The sequence below is a fragment of the Mandrillus leucophaeus genome, unplaced genomic scaffold, assembly GCF_000951045.1.
Source record: "Mandrillus leucophaeus isolate KB7577 unplaced genomic scaffold, Mleu.le_1.0 Scaffold1, whole genome shotgun sequence".
NCBI classification, from domain to species: domain Eukaryota; kingdom Metazoa; phylum Chordata; class Mammalia; order Primates; family Cercopithecidae; genus Mandrillus; species Mandrillus leucophaeus.
In genome coordinates this window covers 7,022,408-7,040,427 of record NW_012098097.1, presented here as the reverse complement: position 1 = coordinate 7,040,427, position 18,020 = coordinate 7,022,408, and the positions used below count along the sequence as shown (strand labels likewise).

General features: G+C 55.0%; 1 protein-coding gene across 3 annotated transcripts in view; it reads right to left on the bottom strand.

Annotated features, from left to right (window-relative positions):
* Window positions 1–18,020, bottom strand: part of TTYH2 (tweety family member 2) — an 86,656-nt gene that overhangs the window by 2,602 nt on the left and 66,034 nt on the right. For all 3 annotated transcript variants that reach the window (XM_011971923.1, XM_011971770.1, XM_011971846.1), the window contains 9 exons: window positions 16,931–17,026; window positions 16,349–16,421; window positions 11,305–11,374; window positions 11,000–11,055; window positions 10,402–10,494; window positions 10,073–10,165; window positions 7,428–7,570; window positions 6,537–6,722; window positions 5,971–6,049 (listed from right to left, as the gene is read on the bottom strand). In XM_011971923.1, the coding sequence (XP_011827313.1) occupies window positions 5,971–6,049; window positions 6,537–6,722; window positions 7,428–7,570; window positions 10,073–10,165; window positions 10,402–10,494; window positions 11,000–11,055; window positions 11,305–11,374; window positions 16,349–16,421; window positions 16,931–17,026 (889 nt within the window). The remainder of the gene's footprint in view (window positions 1–5,970; window positions 6,050–6,536; window positions 6,723–7,427; window positions 7,571–10,072; window positions 10,166–10,401; window positions 10,495–10,999; window positions 11,056–11,304; window positions 11,375–16,348; window positions 16,422–16,930; window positions 17,027–18,020) is intronic.

Below are 18,020 nucleotides of genomic sequence, written 5' to 3'. Positions count from 1 at the left end.
AAGGCTGAGGCAGGAGAATGGCGTGAACCTGGGAGGCGGAGTTTGCAGTGAGCCAAGATTGCACCACTGCACTCCAGCCTGGGCTATAGAGTGAGACTCTGTCTCAAAAAAAAAAGAAAGGGTGAAATGATATGGAGCAGGGAAGAGCCTTAACACAGCTGCTCTCAACCCGGGCTGCTCGCCAGAAACACCTGGGAAGCCTAAAAACATCCTGATGCCCAGGCCACACCTGCTAGTATATAGATATGGATATTTTTGTTGATGCAAAATGCACATAATGGTGGTGACTCATACCTGTAATCCCAGCACTTTAGAAGACAGAGGCAGGAGGATCGTTTGAGCCCAGGAGTTCGAGACCAGCTTGGGCAACATGGCAAAATCCTGTCTCTATCAAAAATACAAAAAATGAGCTGGACACGGTGGCATGCACCTGTAGTCCCAACCACTCAGGAGGCTGAGGCAGGAGGAGAAGGTACTTGAGCCTAGGAGGTGGAGGTTGCAGCAAGCTAAGATCACACCACTGCATGTCATCCCGGGCAACAGAGCGAGACTCTGTCTCTTAAAAAAAAAAAAAACCATGCACATAACATAAAACTAAGCATTTTAAAGAGCTATCAGTGTTTTCAGAGCTCTTTAGGCGATTCCAGTGTGCACTCAAGTTGGAGAAGCAGTGACCCAGTACAGAGTAGGTGCTTGACAGACCTTAGTTACTCGTCCTTGGCAGTGGAGAGGGCCTTTCACTCTATCCCCTGCACACAGGCTACCTGGGGATCTTGTCCACAGGACCTGAGATTCTGCACTTCTAACAAGCTTCCAGAAGCTGCCACTCTCCTGATACAGGGAAGTTTCAGGGGTCCAGGCCATTCACATCGGGGAGAATGAAATGCTTCCACTTGGGCTGGGGTCGGGGAGGAGGGAGCATGAGGCTCTTCGACCCAGTGGGTCTCAACCAGGGGTGTTTTTGCCTCCCAGGGCATTAGGCAATGTCTGGAGACATTCTGGTTGTCACAACTGGGGACTGGGGTGCCACTGGCATGTAGCAAGTAGAGGCCAGGGATGCTGCTAGACATCCTACAATGCACAGGAACCAACCACCGAGAATGACCCTGCCCATCAATAGCACTGAGGCTGAAGAAGCCCACCTCAGAGCAGTGGTTCTCCAAGCGCGATTTCCAGGGCAGCAGCATCAGCTTTACCTAGGAATATGTCAGACATGCGCATCTCCGGCCAGGCGCGGTGGCTCACGCCTATAATCCCAGCACTTTGGGAGGCGGAGGCAGGTGGATCACCTGAGGTCAGGAGTTCGAGACCAGCCATGCCAACATGGTGAAACCCTGTCTCTACTAAAAATACAAAAAAATCAGTGGGGGCCTGTAATCTCAGCTACTCGGGAGGTTGAGGCAGGAGAACCGCGTGATCTTGGGGGGAGGTTGCAGTGAGCTGAGATCATGCCACTGCACTCCAGCCTGGGCAACAAGAGCGAAACTCAGTATCAAAAAAACAAAAAAAGGCACATCTCCAGGCTCTAACTCAGATTTTCTGAATCAAAAACAGGGTGGGTCCCTCAGGCGATCCTGATGCATATGCAAGGATGAGACCCTCCTTCTTTTTTATTTTCTTTGAGACAGAAACTCACTCTGTCACCCAGGCTGGAGTGCTGTGTTGCACTCTTGGCTCACTACAACCTCTGCCTCCTGGGTTCAAGTGATTCTCCTGCCTCAGCCTCCCGAGTAGGTGGGATTACAGGCACCCATCACCACGCCCAGCTAATTTTTGTATTTTTAGTAGAGATGGGGTTCCACCATGTTGACCAGGCTGGTCTCGAGCTCCTGGCCTCAAGTGATCCACCTGCCTTGACCTCCCAAAGTGCTGGGATTACAGGCATGAGCCACTGTGCTGGCCAAGACCCTCCTTCTTAAAGCAGTATTTCCCAACTTGAATGATAATAAGTTCGCTAAACTTAGAATCTCCCAGGCTCTTTCCCCAAGATATTCTGTTTCTATAAGTCTGAAGAGAAGTCTCAATGTCAGTATTGTTAACTGCCTTGGGTCATTTTTGTTCACTCAATTTTAATTGCCCTGAGTCATTTTTGTTCATCAAGTCCAGGAAACAGTGCCTAAAAGGATAGGAGAGATTATTCCTTGAAGGCAGAGCTGGGCAAAGAAACATTTCCAGCAAGGGACAGGCTGTATATCCCGATCACCAGGCGTGAGTGACATCACCCACCCAGTGAGATCCCCGGACTGTCCCAGAGAGGGCGCTCGGCAGAGGGAGGAGTTTATCCACTTCTCGAACTTGCTCAATCCTAAGGAGTGTTTAGAGCAGGCACCCCGGGAGGGTGGGGCGCAGCTAGCTGTGCTGTCTTTACTGGGGCAGACACCCACATCCTCCACGCTGTGGGGTTCCTTGGTCTGCAGCATCATTAGATGTCTCTCTAGGTCCCTTACCAGGCATGGAGGTGGAAGGGTCTTCCCAGGGCAGGCTGAGCTAGGTGGGACTGCGCAGTCAACTTGGCCAAAGCAATAAGTGTTTCTGGGCAGGTCTTAAATCTAGGGAGGAAGGGTTTTCTGTCCTTGAGCCTTGCAAATAAGGTCAGTTGCTGATTATCTCTGCTAACGGCAGGACGAGTGGCCTGGATCTTTCAAACAGAAGGTAATCCGAAAATCATTTTTATTTGGCACCACAATGCATAGAGTAATTCTTTTTTCACAGCAGATTCCCCCTAATTACGTTGTGCTTAGATTAATATTAAAGCCAATCTGCATTCCTGGGGCCATAGCAGCTGGTGGTTGGAAAAAGGAACCCAGGAGGCTTCCAATTAGTGAGAGAAGCTAGGCTGGGATTTAAAAGGTGCTGACTTCTAGGCGGGGCATGGTGGCTCATGCCTGTAACCCCAGCACTTTGGGAGGCCGAGGCAGGTGGATCACTTGAGGCCAGGAGTTTGAGACTAGCCTGGTCAGCATGGCGAAATCCCATCTCTACTAAAAATGCAAAGATTAGCCGGGCGTGGTGGCACATGCCTGCAGTCCCAGGTACTTGGGAGGCTGAGGCATGAGAATTGCTTGAACCCAGGAGGTGGAGGATGCAGTGAGCTGAGATTGCGCCACTGTACTCCAACCTAGGTGACAGAGTGATACTCTGTCTAAAAAAAATAAGAATAAATAATAAATGGTGCGGACTTTGAATACAGGTTCAACCAGCCCACTTCCGAGGACTCTAGGAAGAAGAACAACATGAGGCCGGGGCTTGTGTTGATAAAGCTGCGGGGACAGCAGGTGAGGTGCTCCAGGCAAAAGCACCAAGGTGGTGGCGCAGGAGTGAATGACAGGGGGATTGGTTTCAGCAGGCTTGCTAGTGGGTCGAGGCCAGGGACGCTGCTAAACATCCCACACGCAGAGGACAGGCCCCATAACCCATGGACATTTGGGGCTGCACCAGGCTTTATGGTGGGGGCTCCACCCACTAATGTCAATAGCATCCAGCCCCCTTCCCCGGCCTCCAAGTGTGGTAATGAAAATGCCTCCAGACATTGCCAAATGTCCTCGGGGGGAAAACTGCCCCTGAGTGAGCCCCTGCTCTACACTGTGGCTCAAATGCCAACTATTAAATAGAACTTTCTGGAATTCCCTAGAGCAGCAGCAAAGACAGCTCCTTCTTCCTGGTCCCAAAGTACCTTGTAGCACTTTCTACAGGCAGCCTTCTTGAGTGCCCCTTCTATAGACTGGAACTTCCTGAAGACAGTGACTGGGTCCCACTTGCTCTTTTCTTGGGTCTGATGGTATGATTTTCACCAAGTGCCATGACCAGGAAGCTGACTCCCTGGGTGCCTGTGCGTGCACTTCCTGGGTCCTCAGGGCCCAGGTCTATCACGCTGGTCCCAGGTACTCGGGCTCCAGTGCTTCTGCCTTCCTGTTGGATGTTCCCTTCCAAACTACCTGGGCGGGGGCAGTGAAGTGCCTCACCCGGCCAAATGAAGGGAGACGCCTGGCTCCAGAACCCTTCTGCCCACCCGTGGCAGACTTCTGGCCTTTGATTCCCCTTGTCCTTTCTTATAAATGCCACAGCTCTGGCCGGGTGCGGTGGCTCACGCCTGTAATCCCAGCACTTTGGGAGGCCAAGGAGGGTGAATCACCTGAGGTCAGGAGTTCGAGACCAGCCTGGTGAAACCCTGTCTCTGCTAAAAATACAAAAATTAGCCAGGTGTGGTGGTGCATGCTTGTATATCCCAGCTAGTAGGGAGGCTGAGGCAGGAGAATCGCTTGAACCCGGGAGGTGTTGTAGTGAGCTGAGATCACACCACTGCACTCCAGCCTGGGCAGAAGAGTGAGACTCCGTCTCATAAAAAAATAAAAAAAAAATTAAATTAAATTAATAAATGCCACAGCTCTGTGGAGGTGGGGTGGAAGAAAATCACAGATAACAGCTCCTTGTCCTACGGCACTCACTAGATGCTTCACACGTACGCTCTGATAATAATCAATTTCCCCAATGCACACACCACCGAGGACGAACGTGCTAGTATTCCCATACCCATTCTATAGATGGGGAAACTGAGGCACAGAGCAGCAAAGTGCTTGTCCAAAGTCACAGAGGCCATAAGCGATGAGCTGGGATGTGAACCCAGGCATTTGGCACTGGGGTCTGTGTCCCTGAACCTCGGTGGTCACTTCCCTGTCTGTTTGCAGCTCTTTGTCTCAGCCAGTGTTTCTGAGTCCTCTGGATACTTCTCTGGGATGAGACAGCACCGTCTTTGCTTCTCAACCTCCCACCCTGAGCTACTCCCCTGAGGCTGCATCTCAGGTACCCTGGCTGGAGGTGGTGGGGTGGACAAGAGGCACAGACCCCACTCGGGCACAGTCCTAGGGACACGGGGAGCTGAGACGGATTGAGGAAGGCTGTGTTCAGGTTCAGCCCTCCCAGACCCGCCACCACAGCCCACCCACCCTCTAGCCCAAGAAAGACCAAGGATTAAGGTAAACAGAAATCTACAAAGAAAAACACTTCCTTAATTTTCTCTGGTGCACAAAGGGAATGAGGCCCCCTCTCTTCGTGCAGTATTTCCTTTAGAAACGTACCACTGTAAATAATTTCTGTCTTTTGAGATGTCTGCAAACCTTCTTAAAGGCTGAATATGGCCCTTGCCAGTGTTACAATCCAGGGATGGGTTCTCATGGTCTGGGAGCCATCTCTTGGAAGTACCAACATCAGGAAGACAGCACCTCATCTCCTTCTCAGTGACAGTTCACTTAGGGGCCTCGCTCCAAGTTGTAACTATCTGATTGTTACGGAAATAGGAGTTTTATTTTTCCTCTGGATAAAGGCAATTAGCTGGCCAGTTGCGGTGGCTCATGCCTATAATCCCAGCACTTTGGAACGTCGAGGCAGGCGGATCACCTGAGGTCAGAAGTTCGAGACCAGCCTGGCCAACATGGTGAAACCCCATCTCTACTAAAAATACAAAAATTAGCCAGGTGTTGCGGCACGCACCTGTAATCCCACCTACTTGGGAGGCTGAGGCAGGATAATTGCTTGAAACCTGGGTTGCAGCAAGCCGATATTGTGCTACTGACTGCACTCCAGCCTCGGCAACAGAGTGAGATTCCATCTCAAAATAAATAAATAAAACAAATAAATAAAGGCAATTACTTAACCAGGACGGCCACCCCAATCAGCAAGTGGATTAAGGTGGACTACTGTGACAAACAGTGCCATCAAGTCCTCTTGCTGGATGACAGGTATGCAGTGGGCTGTGTCTTATTCCTGCCTGGTTAGGGGAAGGAGTGAGATTTCTTGCGTCTTTGCAATCTCCTTAGCGGACTGCCTGGGATGCCCGCGACGGTCTGGTTTAGAGCGTATTCAATTACAGGACGTTTCATTCTTTTCTGCCTTTGTGGACAGGATTCACTGGGTTGGCAGGAGGTTTTGTCTTTACGTATTACCCCAACAAGGAAGGGCCAGAGCCCCAATTACCGTAGGCGGAGGGGAGGCTCTCCCGATGAGCGGCACGTTCTCGTAGCGTGGGTTCCTACCAAAGAGCATGGCCTGGTTCCTGCGGGGATGAGAGGAGAGCTCAGGAGGGGATGGTGTGGGAGTGGAGCTATGTGCGGATTTCTACAGGAGGGTCCCGTGGGTGAGCACATGGGAGGCAGGGGATGGACCCGAACCACAGCTAGAGTGGAGGAGGTGCGGTGGGCAGATATGGAGAAGAGCACCTTGGGAAGCCTAGGGACAAATGGCTGATGGGCAACGAAGGCTGAGAGCAGCATGGCCTGGAGAAATGCAGCTTCTCGGGCCTGGGACCTGTCCCATCAGCTTGTGGCAGAGGCTGCTGACATCAGTGGGTTCTTCCCCCAGCACATGTGGGTGTGAAGGGGTGACCAGATGCTCCGGGGGGCCTTCCCTCCAGGCACCCCGTGGCTGTAGTGGGGACCACGGGTGGCCTTGGATGCCTTCCTCCCCCCACCTGGCGCTGTAGACCCCACCCAACATGCTATCCAGGCAGTGCTACCCAGCCCGGGTGTGTGAGCAGGCCGTACATGTACTCGGAGACAGGCGCGTTGGAGATGGTCTGAGCAGGGGGCTGCAGGCTGGTCTGACTGCCCAGGCCACTGCTGTAGCTGCAGAAGCTGTGAAGCTGCCCCCTCGGGGGATTGTGGGCCGCCATGCGCCAGGCTTGGGGGTTAAAGGGGTCATCATCATCAATGTCGTCGTAGTCTCTGTTTCTAGAACAACGAGTAGAAGATGGCCAGCTGTGAAGGGTGAAGGAGGCACCGAGGCAGCCAGGTCCTGTCCTGCTTCCCTGCCTTTCCTGTCAGGACTCTGGCCGTGTGTGTCTCCTTGAGACTCCTTTAAAACACGGTCCCTGGCCTGCCTCCTGCAGATCACTCTGGCCCATTCCCAGCTTCACGACCAGCTCTTCCAGGCTCCCCACCATGCTGACTGTGCGCACGTGGGTCCTCCCTATCCTGTGTCCTCTTGCCTAATCTGCTCATGAGGTGCCTATACGCCTTCTGTCCCTTCCCATCTCCTCAAGAGGACTGCAGGCTCCCTGAAAACAGTGACCCCATGTATCCGTCTTGGTATTCCCGGGGCACCCCTCCCAGCACCGGGAACTGTCCTCATTCCAGATCGCAAAGTCCTGGTGAGAAGAGAGGAGAAGGGAGGCCAGGCTGTGGCCTGAGGGCTGTCACCACCCTGGGCCCCAGCTCCTGCTCTGGGCCCCACTGAACTCCTTTGGAGGGTCTGTCTGGACTCTTGGGGAAGCTTCTGTAGAAGCCAGCCAGCCTATTGGGCTGAATGTCCAGGCCCTCTGCTGCCCTCCTCAGTCCTGGGTTATCAGCTAAATCGTAGAGCAGAGGCCCCTGTCTGCTGCTCTCCCAGGAGACCCCCAGGCCGTGGGAGGCTCCCCTCCTTACTAGGCAGCCCACCTGGTGGTGAAGTGCTTCCAGGCCCTTGGCCCCGCACAGATCATGGTGGAGAAGGCGAGGGCGGCCAGGAAGGAGAAGAGGCCAAGGTACAGCAAGCCCTGGAGGCCGTCGTAGCAGATGCCAGCAAGGGCGTCCAGATAGTCCTGGAGGAAGAGGAGGGACATGCAGCTAGTGAAGGAGCGGGGGCAAAGCCTGGGGGCCAGGCTCTCCTCTGGAAGCCCCTCTCCCCCGAGACTGAACCCGGGGTCTCCTGGCTGCTCCCCATCCTGAGCACCTTGTAGCACCATTAAGGATCCACACTCTGGAGCCTAACACAATGGGGCTTCTTGGGTTCACTCTGCAAACATTTGCTGAGCACCTACTATGCGCTAGGCACTAAGAAGTTGGCTCTGAACAGGGCAGATGAGGTTGCAGGGTGGGGAACCAGAGATGGGGGCACTGAAGCTGAGGCCAGGATGGCAAGAAGCAGCACACTTTGAGAAGAGGGGGCAAAGGGGACAGGCTTGGCCTGTTCAGGAAAGAGAGAGAACACAGGCCAGCAGGAGATGGGGTTGGAGGGGCCAGGTCATGCTGGGCCTTGCAGCGCAGGAGAGGAGTACGGACTTTTATAAGGGGTCAGAAAGACATCGGAGCGTGTGGGAATGGAAGGGATGTGATCCAATCTAGTTTGCAAAAGGACTGCTCTGGCAGAATGTGTGAAAGCTCATGGGTGGGGAGGGGGCAAGAGAAAGTGGGAGGAGGCCACTGTCTGCTGGAGGAGCAGGACCGGGTCATGGTGGAAGCCGTGGAGAGAAAGAGAAATGGATGGACTCAGGGTACAGCTGAGAGGAGAGCTGCCAAGACTTGCTGGGGATTAGTGTAGAACGGGAAGGAGAGAGGAGACAGGGGTGACTGCCATGTTCTTAGCTCTGACGTCAGACGACCAGGATCAAAACCCAAGCCCCTGATGTGTCAAGTCAGGACTCTTCAGTAGGCCACTTTACACACACACACCACACACACACACCACACGCACCCCCCACATACACACACACACGCACACATGCACACACACACGCACACATGCACATACACCACACACACACACCACACGCACTCCCCACATACACGCACACATGCACACATGCACACCGCACACATGCACATACACCACACACACACACCACACGCACTCCCCACATACACGCACACATGCACACATGCACACACACACGCACACATGCACACACACACCACACACGCACACCCCACGCACCCCCCACATGCACACACATATGCACACATGCACACACACCACACACATGCGCGCACATATTTGTGCACAACACACATGCACACATACCACACACACCCCCACACACACATGCACACACACGCACACACACCACACACGTGTCCACACACGTGTGCACAACACACATGCACACACACCACACGCACACACCATACACATGCACACATCACACCCCCCCACATTCATACAGGCACATGCACACACACATGCACCACACACACGTGCACACCACACATGTGTGCACACACATGCACATACCACACACACATTTGTGCACACACACAACCGCACACACACCACACACATGCACACAGACATACACATCACACAAGTGCACACACATGCACGTGCGCACACACAGATATAGCTATATCTATGCGTCTATCCATACACACACGCGTGCACACACACACACATGCACATGCACACACACATGCACACACACACATAGGTATATCTATGTGTCTATCCATACACACACGTGCACACACACACACGCACGTGTGCACACACAGATATATCGGTGCATCTATCCATACACACGCACGTGCGCACACACATAGCTATATCTATGCATCTATCCATACACACACACGTACACACAGACACACATGCACGTGCGCACACACATATCTATGCGTCTATCCATACACACGCGTGCACAAAAACACACACATAGCTGTATCTATGCGTCTATTCATACACACACACACGCATGCCAATTTCCTAGGAAATAACATGTGTCTCACAATATAACTGTGAGAACTGGATGACATACTGGATATAAAATGCACAGAACAGGGCCAAGCCTGGAGCTGACAGCTATGATGATGACAAAGACTGTCTGCACTAAATCCACCTGGGATGTGAAAGCTGTCGCCATACACTGGCTCACTGCTTGGGGCTGGGAGGCTCTCATGTGCTCGCCATGTGTTCCCTGAATCATTGTGTCTGTCTGATATTTCAAGTTCCTGGAAGGAAGACTCTGGCAGTGGGATTGGGACATCCATTTGCAACCCAGGGAGAGGGATGTGTTGACCAAATGGCCAGGAGTCTGGACAACGGGGAATAGCCTCCCTCGTATTGGTCAGGGTCCCCCAGTGACCCAGAGCCAACAGGATACAACCCTCCCATCCCTGATCCCTGGTCCCTTGTACTGAGTCTTCCTGTCTCAGCCTTTGGAGAAAGGCCAGGCACCCCGTCCCTTCCCACTGTCTGGCTTCAGCTCCATTCCTGGGCCTGAAGGGGGCCCAGGCCACCACTCTCCTCAGCCTCTACCGGCTTTTCTCTGGAAGGTGTGGCCTGCTGGGTGCCCTCACACCCTCCACGTGCCCCCAGGGCCCCCATGCACCTTGTGGAGCCCTCGGCAGTCCACCATGGCGGTGAGTTGGTGAAGGCTGGACTCCGAGGAGTTCAGCAGGAGCTGGATTGCAAGCAGGTCTTCCTGAAGCAGGAAGAGAGACAGAGACACCGAGGGGCTGTGGAGGAGAGCTGGCGGAGAAAACCACCACAGCAGCTGTGCTCAGGGGCCTCTAGAGCCAAGGGTGGGAGCCAGGTCACGGGGGTGGGAGCGCAGAGAGCCAGCAGCAAGCTGTGCACAGCCTGGCCCTGGGGCTGGGGTAGGGGAAAGGGCTGTCAGGGTTCATCTGGGGCTCCCCTCTTCCTGCACAGCTGCCTTACCTCTGCGGTGGAGAAGAGGGGCACGGCAAACTGCAGCAGCCCCGCGACCTGGATCTGCATGGTGGTGAGCGCGCGCTGGAAGGTGGTCAGGGTCTGGGCCAGGAGAGACACAGCCCCACCGTGAGGCTCCATCTCCCAGGAGCCCCACAGCGGCCGAGGGGCCTATGCTCCTGCCCCTCCCACCTGGCTGCAGCTGCACAGGCCTTCCACTTGCAGGAAGTCTCCCCCTGCTCCTCTGGCTTCTTGAAAGCTACACAGTCTTCTCCCTGCTTGCAGCTCAGATGTGGTCTTTGGACCAGCAGCCCTGACCTCACCTGGGAGCTTGTGAGACGTGCAGTATCTCGGCCCCACCCCAGAGCTGCTGCACAGCATCTACATGGAACCAGCTCCCCACTGAGCTGCACACACGTTAACCACCGATCTAGAACCCATGACCAAAAGCAAGCTCCCCACACCGCCCCCACAGAAGCAGCTAAGGAGAGGACGACGGTGAGGCAAGGAAGGCCCTGCCACCTCCGCCATCCTGATCAGTGGTGGGGCTTAGGGTCAAGGGGGAGTGGCTGTGGGCAGGGTGCGGGCAGGCCTCGGGGGGCCGTACCTGCTGGAAGGGGCTGCTTCCACTCTGGCTGCAATACAGGTAGTAGCGAGTCACCTCTGCAGGGCAACAGCGTGGCGTTAGGCAGCTCACAAATGACCAGATGAGATCTCTATCATCCTTGGTGGCCAAGCCAGACCTCCCTCCCCGTCCCTGAGCTCCCAAGGGAGGCAGTTTCTAGGAAATGGCCTAGAGCAAGAGCTGGACCTCAAGTTCAGGGTTGGATGGCTGCAGGGCTGAAAGAGGTACGTAGGGGCACACAGTCTGGCCACCCATGCATCCGCAGCAGCGGCCTGAGAGTGTGTTACCTGTGCTGATCTGGCCCTCCGTGATGTTCAGGATGAAGGTGTCAGGAGCCACACAGAAGTCACTGGTGGCCTGAGTGAGGGAGAGAGGGACGGGGTGGAGGAAAGTCAGATACCAGGACATCGGGGTCCTGGGAGGAGCCAGGAGCCCATCACCCCAGCCCCTTCAGCTCCCTCCCAGGTGGCAAAGGACAGAGTCTGGAGCCAGCCTCCTGGGTTCAAACCTGGCTCTGCCCCTTCCTAGCACTGTTACCTTGGACAAGTTACTTATTCTTCCTGTGCCCCGGTTGCCTTATCTATGACATGGAGATGATAATGCTATTCACCCACTGCATGTAAAGTGCTCGGAAAAGTGACTGGGGTGGAGAGCATGCTGTTACTCTTATTCCCAAATGCCTCTTCTGGGACAGACCCTTGGGGGCCACCATCCTGGGCCCCAGGGCAGCTGCAGGCTGTGTGTGTGGGAGTTCATTACACCATGGCCTCATCTGCTCATGTCTGTTTTACATTTTGTCTTGCTGTGATCAAGTCCTACAGGGACGGGTGGACAATCTATGAAGGCTCCCCCGAACTTTTTCTAAAGAAGGAGGTTGGTGCTGAAGCATCTGTGAGCCTTGGGGGCAGGTCCTCACCTGCCAAGACACGGGGTGGGAAGGGCATGGAGCTGAGAGGTGGCTGCCACTTACGAGCTGGAGGGCCTGGCCCCACAGCATGGCCTGGCTAGGTGATTGCTAAGGCCCATGCAGCAGGGTGGGAGCAGACACAGGCCCCAGGAGAGGCGTCAGCAAGTACATGGCCTCTAAGCCAGGTGTACCCCAGATCTGGCCTGGGGTGCTCTGGGGACTGGAAAAACGGGGGGCCTCTGCCTTCTAGAGTAGCCAGGGAGAACTCAAGTCCTCTGGCCTGTTCCTAGGGGCGTCCCCCTCCTCTGGCGCATGCTCCCTGCGCAGGGGACCCCTCTGAGTGCCCTGCTCTGCCGGTGGCCCTGTCCTCCTTCAGGAACCACTGCCTCAGGGGTCACAATAGAGCATCACTCACTAACTTGTTAAGTTGATAGACATTTATGGAGTACTTCCTCGGTGCCGTGCAGGGTTCTAGCAACTACAGGTTAGTGCATCACAGCACTTATGGTCCAGGAAATGTGTGTATAGCAAGGGTGGGGAATAACATGCCCCTCTAGATACAGAGCTTCCTGAGAGCCCCATGTGCACACGCACACACACACGCACGCACGCACACATGCACTTAAGACCCTGGGAGAAATGCTTTATACACAAACCACTAGCATTCATAATACATCAACCTGGCCTATTATTACCTATCAGAGCTGTGGCGCCAGCAGGCCTGGTGGTGTGCCCCCGCCCCCTGGCTGGAGTGGCAGAGAGTGCAGCCAGGCCCAAGTGGAGGATGGGGAAGCCTTGGGAAAATAAAGAGCGAGGCCACTATCTCAGTTTGGGTCACCCCTGAGAAGTTTGGGAACCAAGAAAGGAGAGGGACAGAGGCCCCAGTCCAAGGCTCCACAGTGACGTGGTCCTCCTGCCTCCCTCCTCCCCGTCCCGGGCCAGGCCTGCTCTTCACACCCCCTGGCCACCCTGGAGCCTCCATCTCCTGGGATAGGTGCATAGGATGGTTTGGGGTGTGGGACTCAGCGAGGAGTCAACTCTCCTGTTAATGAAGACAAACACCTGTGTGCATGTGCATGTACGTGTGTGATGCATATGCACTTGTGTGTATACGTGTTGGTATGGTTTGGCTGTGTCCCCACCCAAATCTCATCTTGAATCCCCATGTGTTATGGGAGGGACTAGGTGGGAGGTAACTGAGTCATGGGGGCAAGTCTTTCTCACGCTGTTCTCGTGATAATGAGTAAGTCTCACAAGACCTGATTTTTTTTTTTTTTTTTTTTTTTTTGAGACAGAGTCGCGCTCTGTTGCCCAGGCTGGAGTGCAGTGGCGTGATCTCAGCTCGCTGCAACCTCCGCCTCCTGGGTTCAGTCTCCCGAATAGCTGAGATTACAGGCATGCACCACTATGCCTGGCTAATTTTGTATTTTTACTAGAGATGGGGTTCTGGCATGTTGTTCAGGCTGGTTGTGAACTCCTGACCTCAGGTGATCCACCCGCCTCGGCCTCCCAAAGTGCTGGGATTACAGGTGTGAGCCACCGCACCTGGCAGATCTGATGGTTTTAAAAATGGGAGTTTCCCTGCATAAGGCCTCTTTGCCTGCTGCCATCCATGTAGGACATGACTTGCTCCTCCTTACCTTCCACCATGATTATGAGGCTTCCCCAGCCATGTGGAACTGTGAGTCCAATTAAACCTCTTTCTTTTGTAAATTGCCCAGTCTTGGGTATGTCTTTATCAGCAGCATGAAAATGGACTAATACACGTGTGCATTATTCATGCCATGGTGATGGGGATGGCAGGAGAGGGGACAGGAAGGAGGGCACTGAGCAGTTGGGGCAGGTGGGAGAGGCTGCCCATTAACCAGCCCAGGTGATGGCTAAGCCTGCAGGCAGCTCCTAAGAATGGAGGTGTGGGTCTGAATGGCCGCCCTGTGACCCTAGCATGATGATGATGAATGCACAGGAAGCCAGTGGTGGCCACTGTTTATTGGACATGTTCTGTGTGCCTCCCAGGATTAACCCACTCATCTTTCCCTAGCAACAGCCCTTTGAGGTAAGTCCTGTTATTCTCCGTGTTTACCTAGGAGGAAACTGAGGCACAGAGAACTTCAGGAACCTTTCTGGGTTTCCACTGCTGGGAAGGGTTGAAGGGGGGATGTGAGCCCAGACAGAGTGGCTGCAGAGGCCACACTCCCACTCTCTGACTCAGGGGCAGGCCTGGCTGCCCCTTGGCTGGAGGAATTCCCCGGAGCGCTCTGTCCCCGGGCTCGGTGGCCAAAGCACTTGTGACAGCCCTTGCCTCCCTCCCTCACAGCTGAACCCACTTCCTCCCCCTTCCTTCTTCCAGGGCTTCCCAGCCTCTCTGCCTGCTCTAGTCCCTCACCCTAGACACCTCCTGACTCGCAGTGCTGACCACAAGGGGTAGCCCCAGGGCCTGGAAGCTCAGAGTTTGGCTGCTCAAGTCCTGCCGGCCCTCCTCTCCCACCTCACCCGGAGCAGATCTCCAGGGCAGCCCTCTGTCCTCATGGAGTCCTTTCTAGGGACAGAGAGGGGTGGGGTGGGGGGCGGAGAGGGGAGGGTTTGTCAGTCCTCTGGCCCCATGGCTGTCAAAACAGGCCTCAGAGAGCAGGGTGGCATTGGGAGGCCACACAAAAGCTCTCCACAATAACCCCGGGACAGCCGGCCACCCTCCCCGCCCTCCTGGCTCCTCCTCACCCGGCTTCCTATTAAAATGCAGCAGCATCTCCAGCCCGTCAAAAGCCCATTCAGCTCCACCGCCTGCTCCCCCTCTCACACACAAGGGCCTGACTAGAGGAATTAGGGAAATGGCCTTTCTCCCCAGCTCCCTGCATTCCAGGGCGCCCAGCTGGGAGATTAAATGGCCTCTGGTTTTTGTGAACACTGAAGCCTGGTGAGAGGGAGGAGCCCCCACTGGGAGGGGTGGCCACCACAGGGCAGCTCACAGCGGCAAGCTGGAAGCCACTGCTGCCTCCAGAAGGCAGAGGCTGCCCAGAAAGCGGGATGGGGCCCTGGAGGAGCTCGCCGTGCGCTCCCTGTGGCTTCCCTGTGCGTGCCCCTGGCCCCAGAGGAGAGGCTGCAGGCCAGGCAGCAGTGTCCCAGCTCCGGCATGCTTTCAAATGTGACTTGGGCCTTTTCTCTGCCAATCATTGGTCCGTGGTCACTGCACTGGGGTGGCGGGGAGCAAAGACAGGACATGCCCTCTCTTCTCCCTTCTGCATAAGCCTCTGCCTGAGGTGCTAAGTCAGTGCCAGAGTCCCTGAGGGCACTGTGTCCACACCCAGAGCTAGTGGCCAACCCCCAAGTCACTGGACAAGGTGTGAGTGTATTTAGGGAGCTTCTGGTACAAGCCACTCCCATCTTATCCCTATCAAGCCCCAGGTCTCTAGGGCAGAACAGATGCATGTCCCAGGGTTAGTCTGCGGCCTTTGAATCAGGGAGGGGTTCCTTGAATGCCCCTGGTAAACTGTGTTCTCTTCTATCACATGCACGTGCATGAACACACACACACACACACAAACATACACAAACATACACATACAAACACACACGCAAACACACAAACACACATAAACACACACACGCACACTAACACACACACAAACACACACACACACTGCACCTCCACTGTATCACAGTTATCTGCCTACAAGTCTTGCTTCCAAAGGCTGGAACTTTGTCAACAGCAACCATCACGTCCTCTTGGCTTCTGCATCCCCAGGCATCTTGTACCATCGAGTGCCACCCAGCAAACAATGTCAGCTGAGTGAATGAACAGCCTCATGCACACAGCTTAGTGCCAGTGTTAGGTCCATTAAAGATCATGTAGACCTGCATAGGAAACCCCCACCTTTTTCTTTTTTAAACCATTTTGAGGCATCACATCCAGAAACATACAGCACGTGTGCTTCAGACCGTGGGAGTCCTGGGACATTGGGACGGAAGGCAAGTCAGACACCACATTCTACAGTCCTAGGGCCTGGGGAGCTGGCAAAGCAGCAGCTTCTGATACGGGAGGGATTCCCTGGTCTGAGGCTCGGACCCCTACTCATTCTCAGGAGACCTGGTCAGTTCTTCACACCTAGAGAGAAGCCCATGGTCACCCAGGCATGCCTAAGCCTAAGCATGTGTAAGCCTAAGCACGCCTGGGCGGCTGGGGGCTTCTCTCTGGGTCTGAAGCATGAGTGTCTTATCCTGGCTCTGACCCTGGGCAGGCCCCTTCCTTTCTCTGGGCCTGTTTCCCCATCTGTAACGAGAGGGGCCGGTTCAGATGACTCAAGTCCCTTTGGTTCTGAGATTCTGGGATTCTAGGTTAGGAGCTGGGACCGGAAGCTGGCCCTGCTTGGAGACACACTGGAGTATCCTGGCAGACCACCCACCACCCACCCCGTCCCCCAACTCACCACTGCCGCAGCGGCATCAGCGGCCAGGGATGCCCAGCTGAGAAGCAGGCTCAGTGCTCCGCAGCACAGCATCCTAGGAGAGAGGCAGGCGACAAGGTTGGTAGGCGGGCTCCCCTTCCTCTCAGCCATCACCCCGCCCACCCTGCCCCCCAGACCCTTGCAGTGGATCCAAAGGCAGCCTCAGTCCCTGCCCTGACGTGGGCCCTGCTCACTACTAGGAAAGAGCCACGGAGCCCAGGTCCTTGGGGCTAAAGAGACCCAGGCATGAGAGCACAGGCTAAGGGGGCAGCGTTTGGCTAAGATGGCCGGAGGCTTTCATGCGTGGGCCCACGTTTCTTAGCCGCTCAACAGAGTCAGGCCCAGAGAAGGAGGAAAGCCTAGTGCTTGCTCGTTGGGTGACCAGATGGTGAGTTGGTGGCTGCTGTCTGTCTCCTCTGCTGAGTGCTGAGGACGGGGCAGAAGGTGGCCTCAGGCAGCCTGGCTGTTTTCCCCACACTCCGGAGCTGGCCAGGCCCTCGTCTCTCTCTGATGATGGCATCCTGCCCAGCTCTTTGTCCCAGGTCCACGGGTAGGGATACTCACGAGGCCAGGAGACACTTGGAGCGCTTGGCCAGTCCCAGGCAGGCCATGAGGCAGATGACCAGGTCCAGGATAAAGAGCAGGAGGTAGGAGAGCCACCTGGGTAGACGGGCAGGGATGGTCAGGAGCAACAGGGTGGACCTCCTGACCTGCTGGCCACCTGGGAGGCCTGCGCAGCCGCCCCAGGACCCACTAGACCCTTTACTACGACACACTGCCCAGAGCCAGCGAGCACCCGGCATGCGTGGGCTGAAGGCTCGGGAGCTGCACCCCCACTGCTGCCTGGACAAAGCTGTCACTTGCCACCCCCTGCCTTCACCTCCAGGCTGAGTGTCAAAACCAGCACTGTGCACTAGAACTTTCCCCAGTGGAGGAACTGTTCTAAATCCCTGCTGTGCAGCCTCCTTTGCCACTACCCACAGGTGGCTACCGAGAACTTGAAACATGGCTTGTGCAACTGAAGAAATACATTTTAAACTTTACTTAATTTTAATTAATTAAAATAGCCACACATGGCTGGGGCTACCACCCTGGACGGCACCACTCTGACGTGTCTTTCTGCAGCCTCCCAGCAGGCATCTCCTAGGACCCTGCTTCCCTTTGCTTCTAGAACTCTCAGACAGCATCAGACCAGCCAAGGCCTGATGTTTATAGCCACAGATCTAACACAGCCCCCTAACGTGCCTCTCTGACAAACACCCAGTCTGGCTCCCCAAGGCCTCCCATCTTACCCCCTTGCTGGATGGGATCCATAACTTAAGACTTTTAGGTTCAGGCCAGGCGCAGTGGCTCACGTCTGTAACCCCAGCACTTTGGGAGGCCAAGATGGGTGGATCACTTGAGGCCAGGAGTTCAAGACCAGCCTGGCCAACATGGTGAAACCCCATCTCTACAAAATATACAAAAATTAGCCAGGTGTGGTGGTGGGCGCCTGTAGCCCCAGCTACTCGGGAGGCTGCAGCAGGAGAATCACTTGAAACCAGGAGGCAGAGGTTGCAGTGAGCTGAGATCACGCCATTGCACTCCAGCCTGGGCAACAGAGTGAGACTCCATCTCAAAAATAACAACAACAGAAGATTTTAGGTTCTTTTTT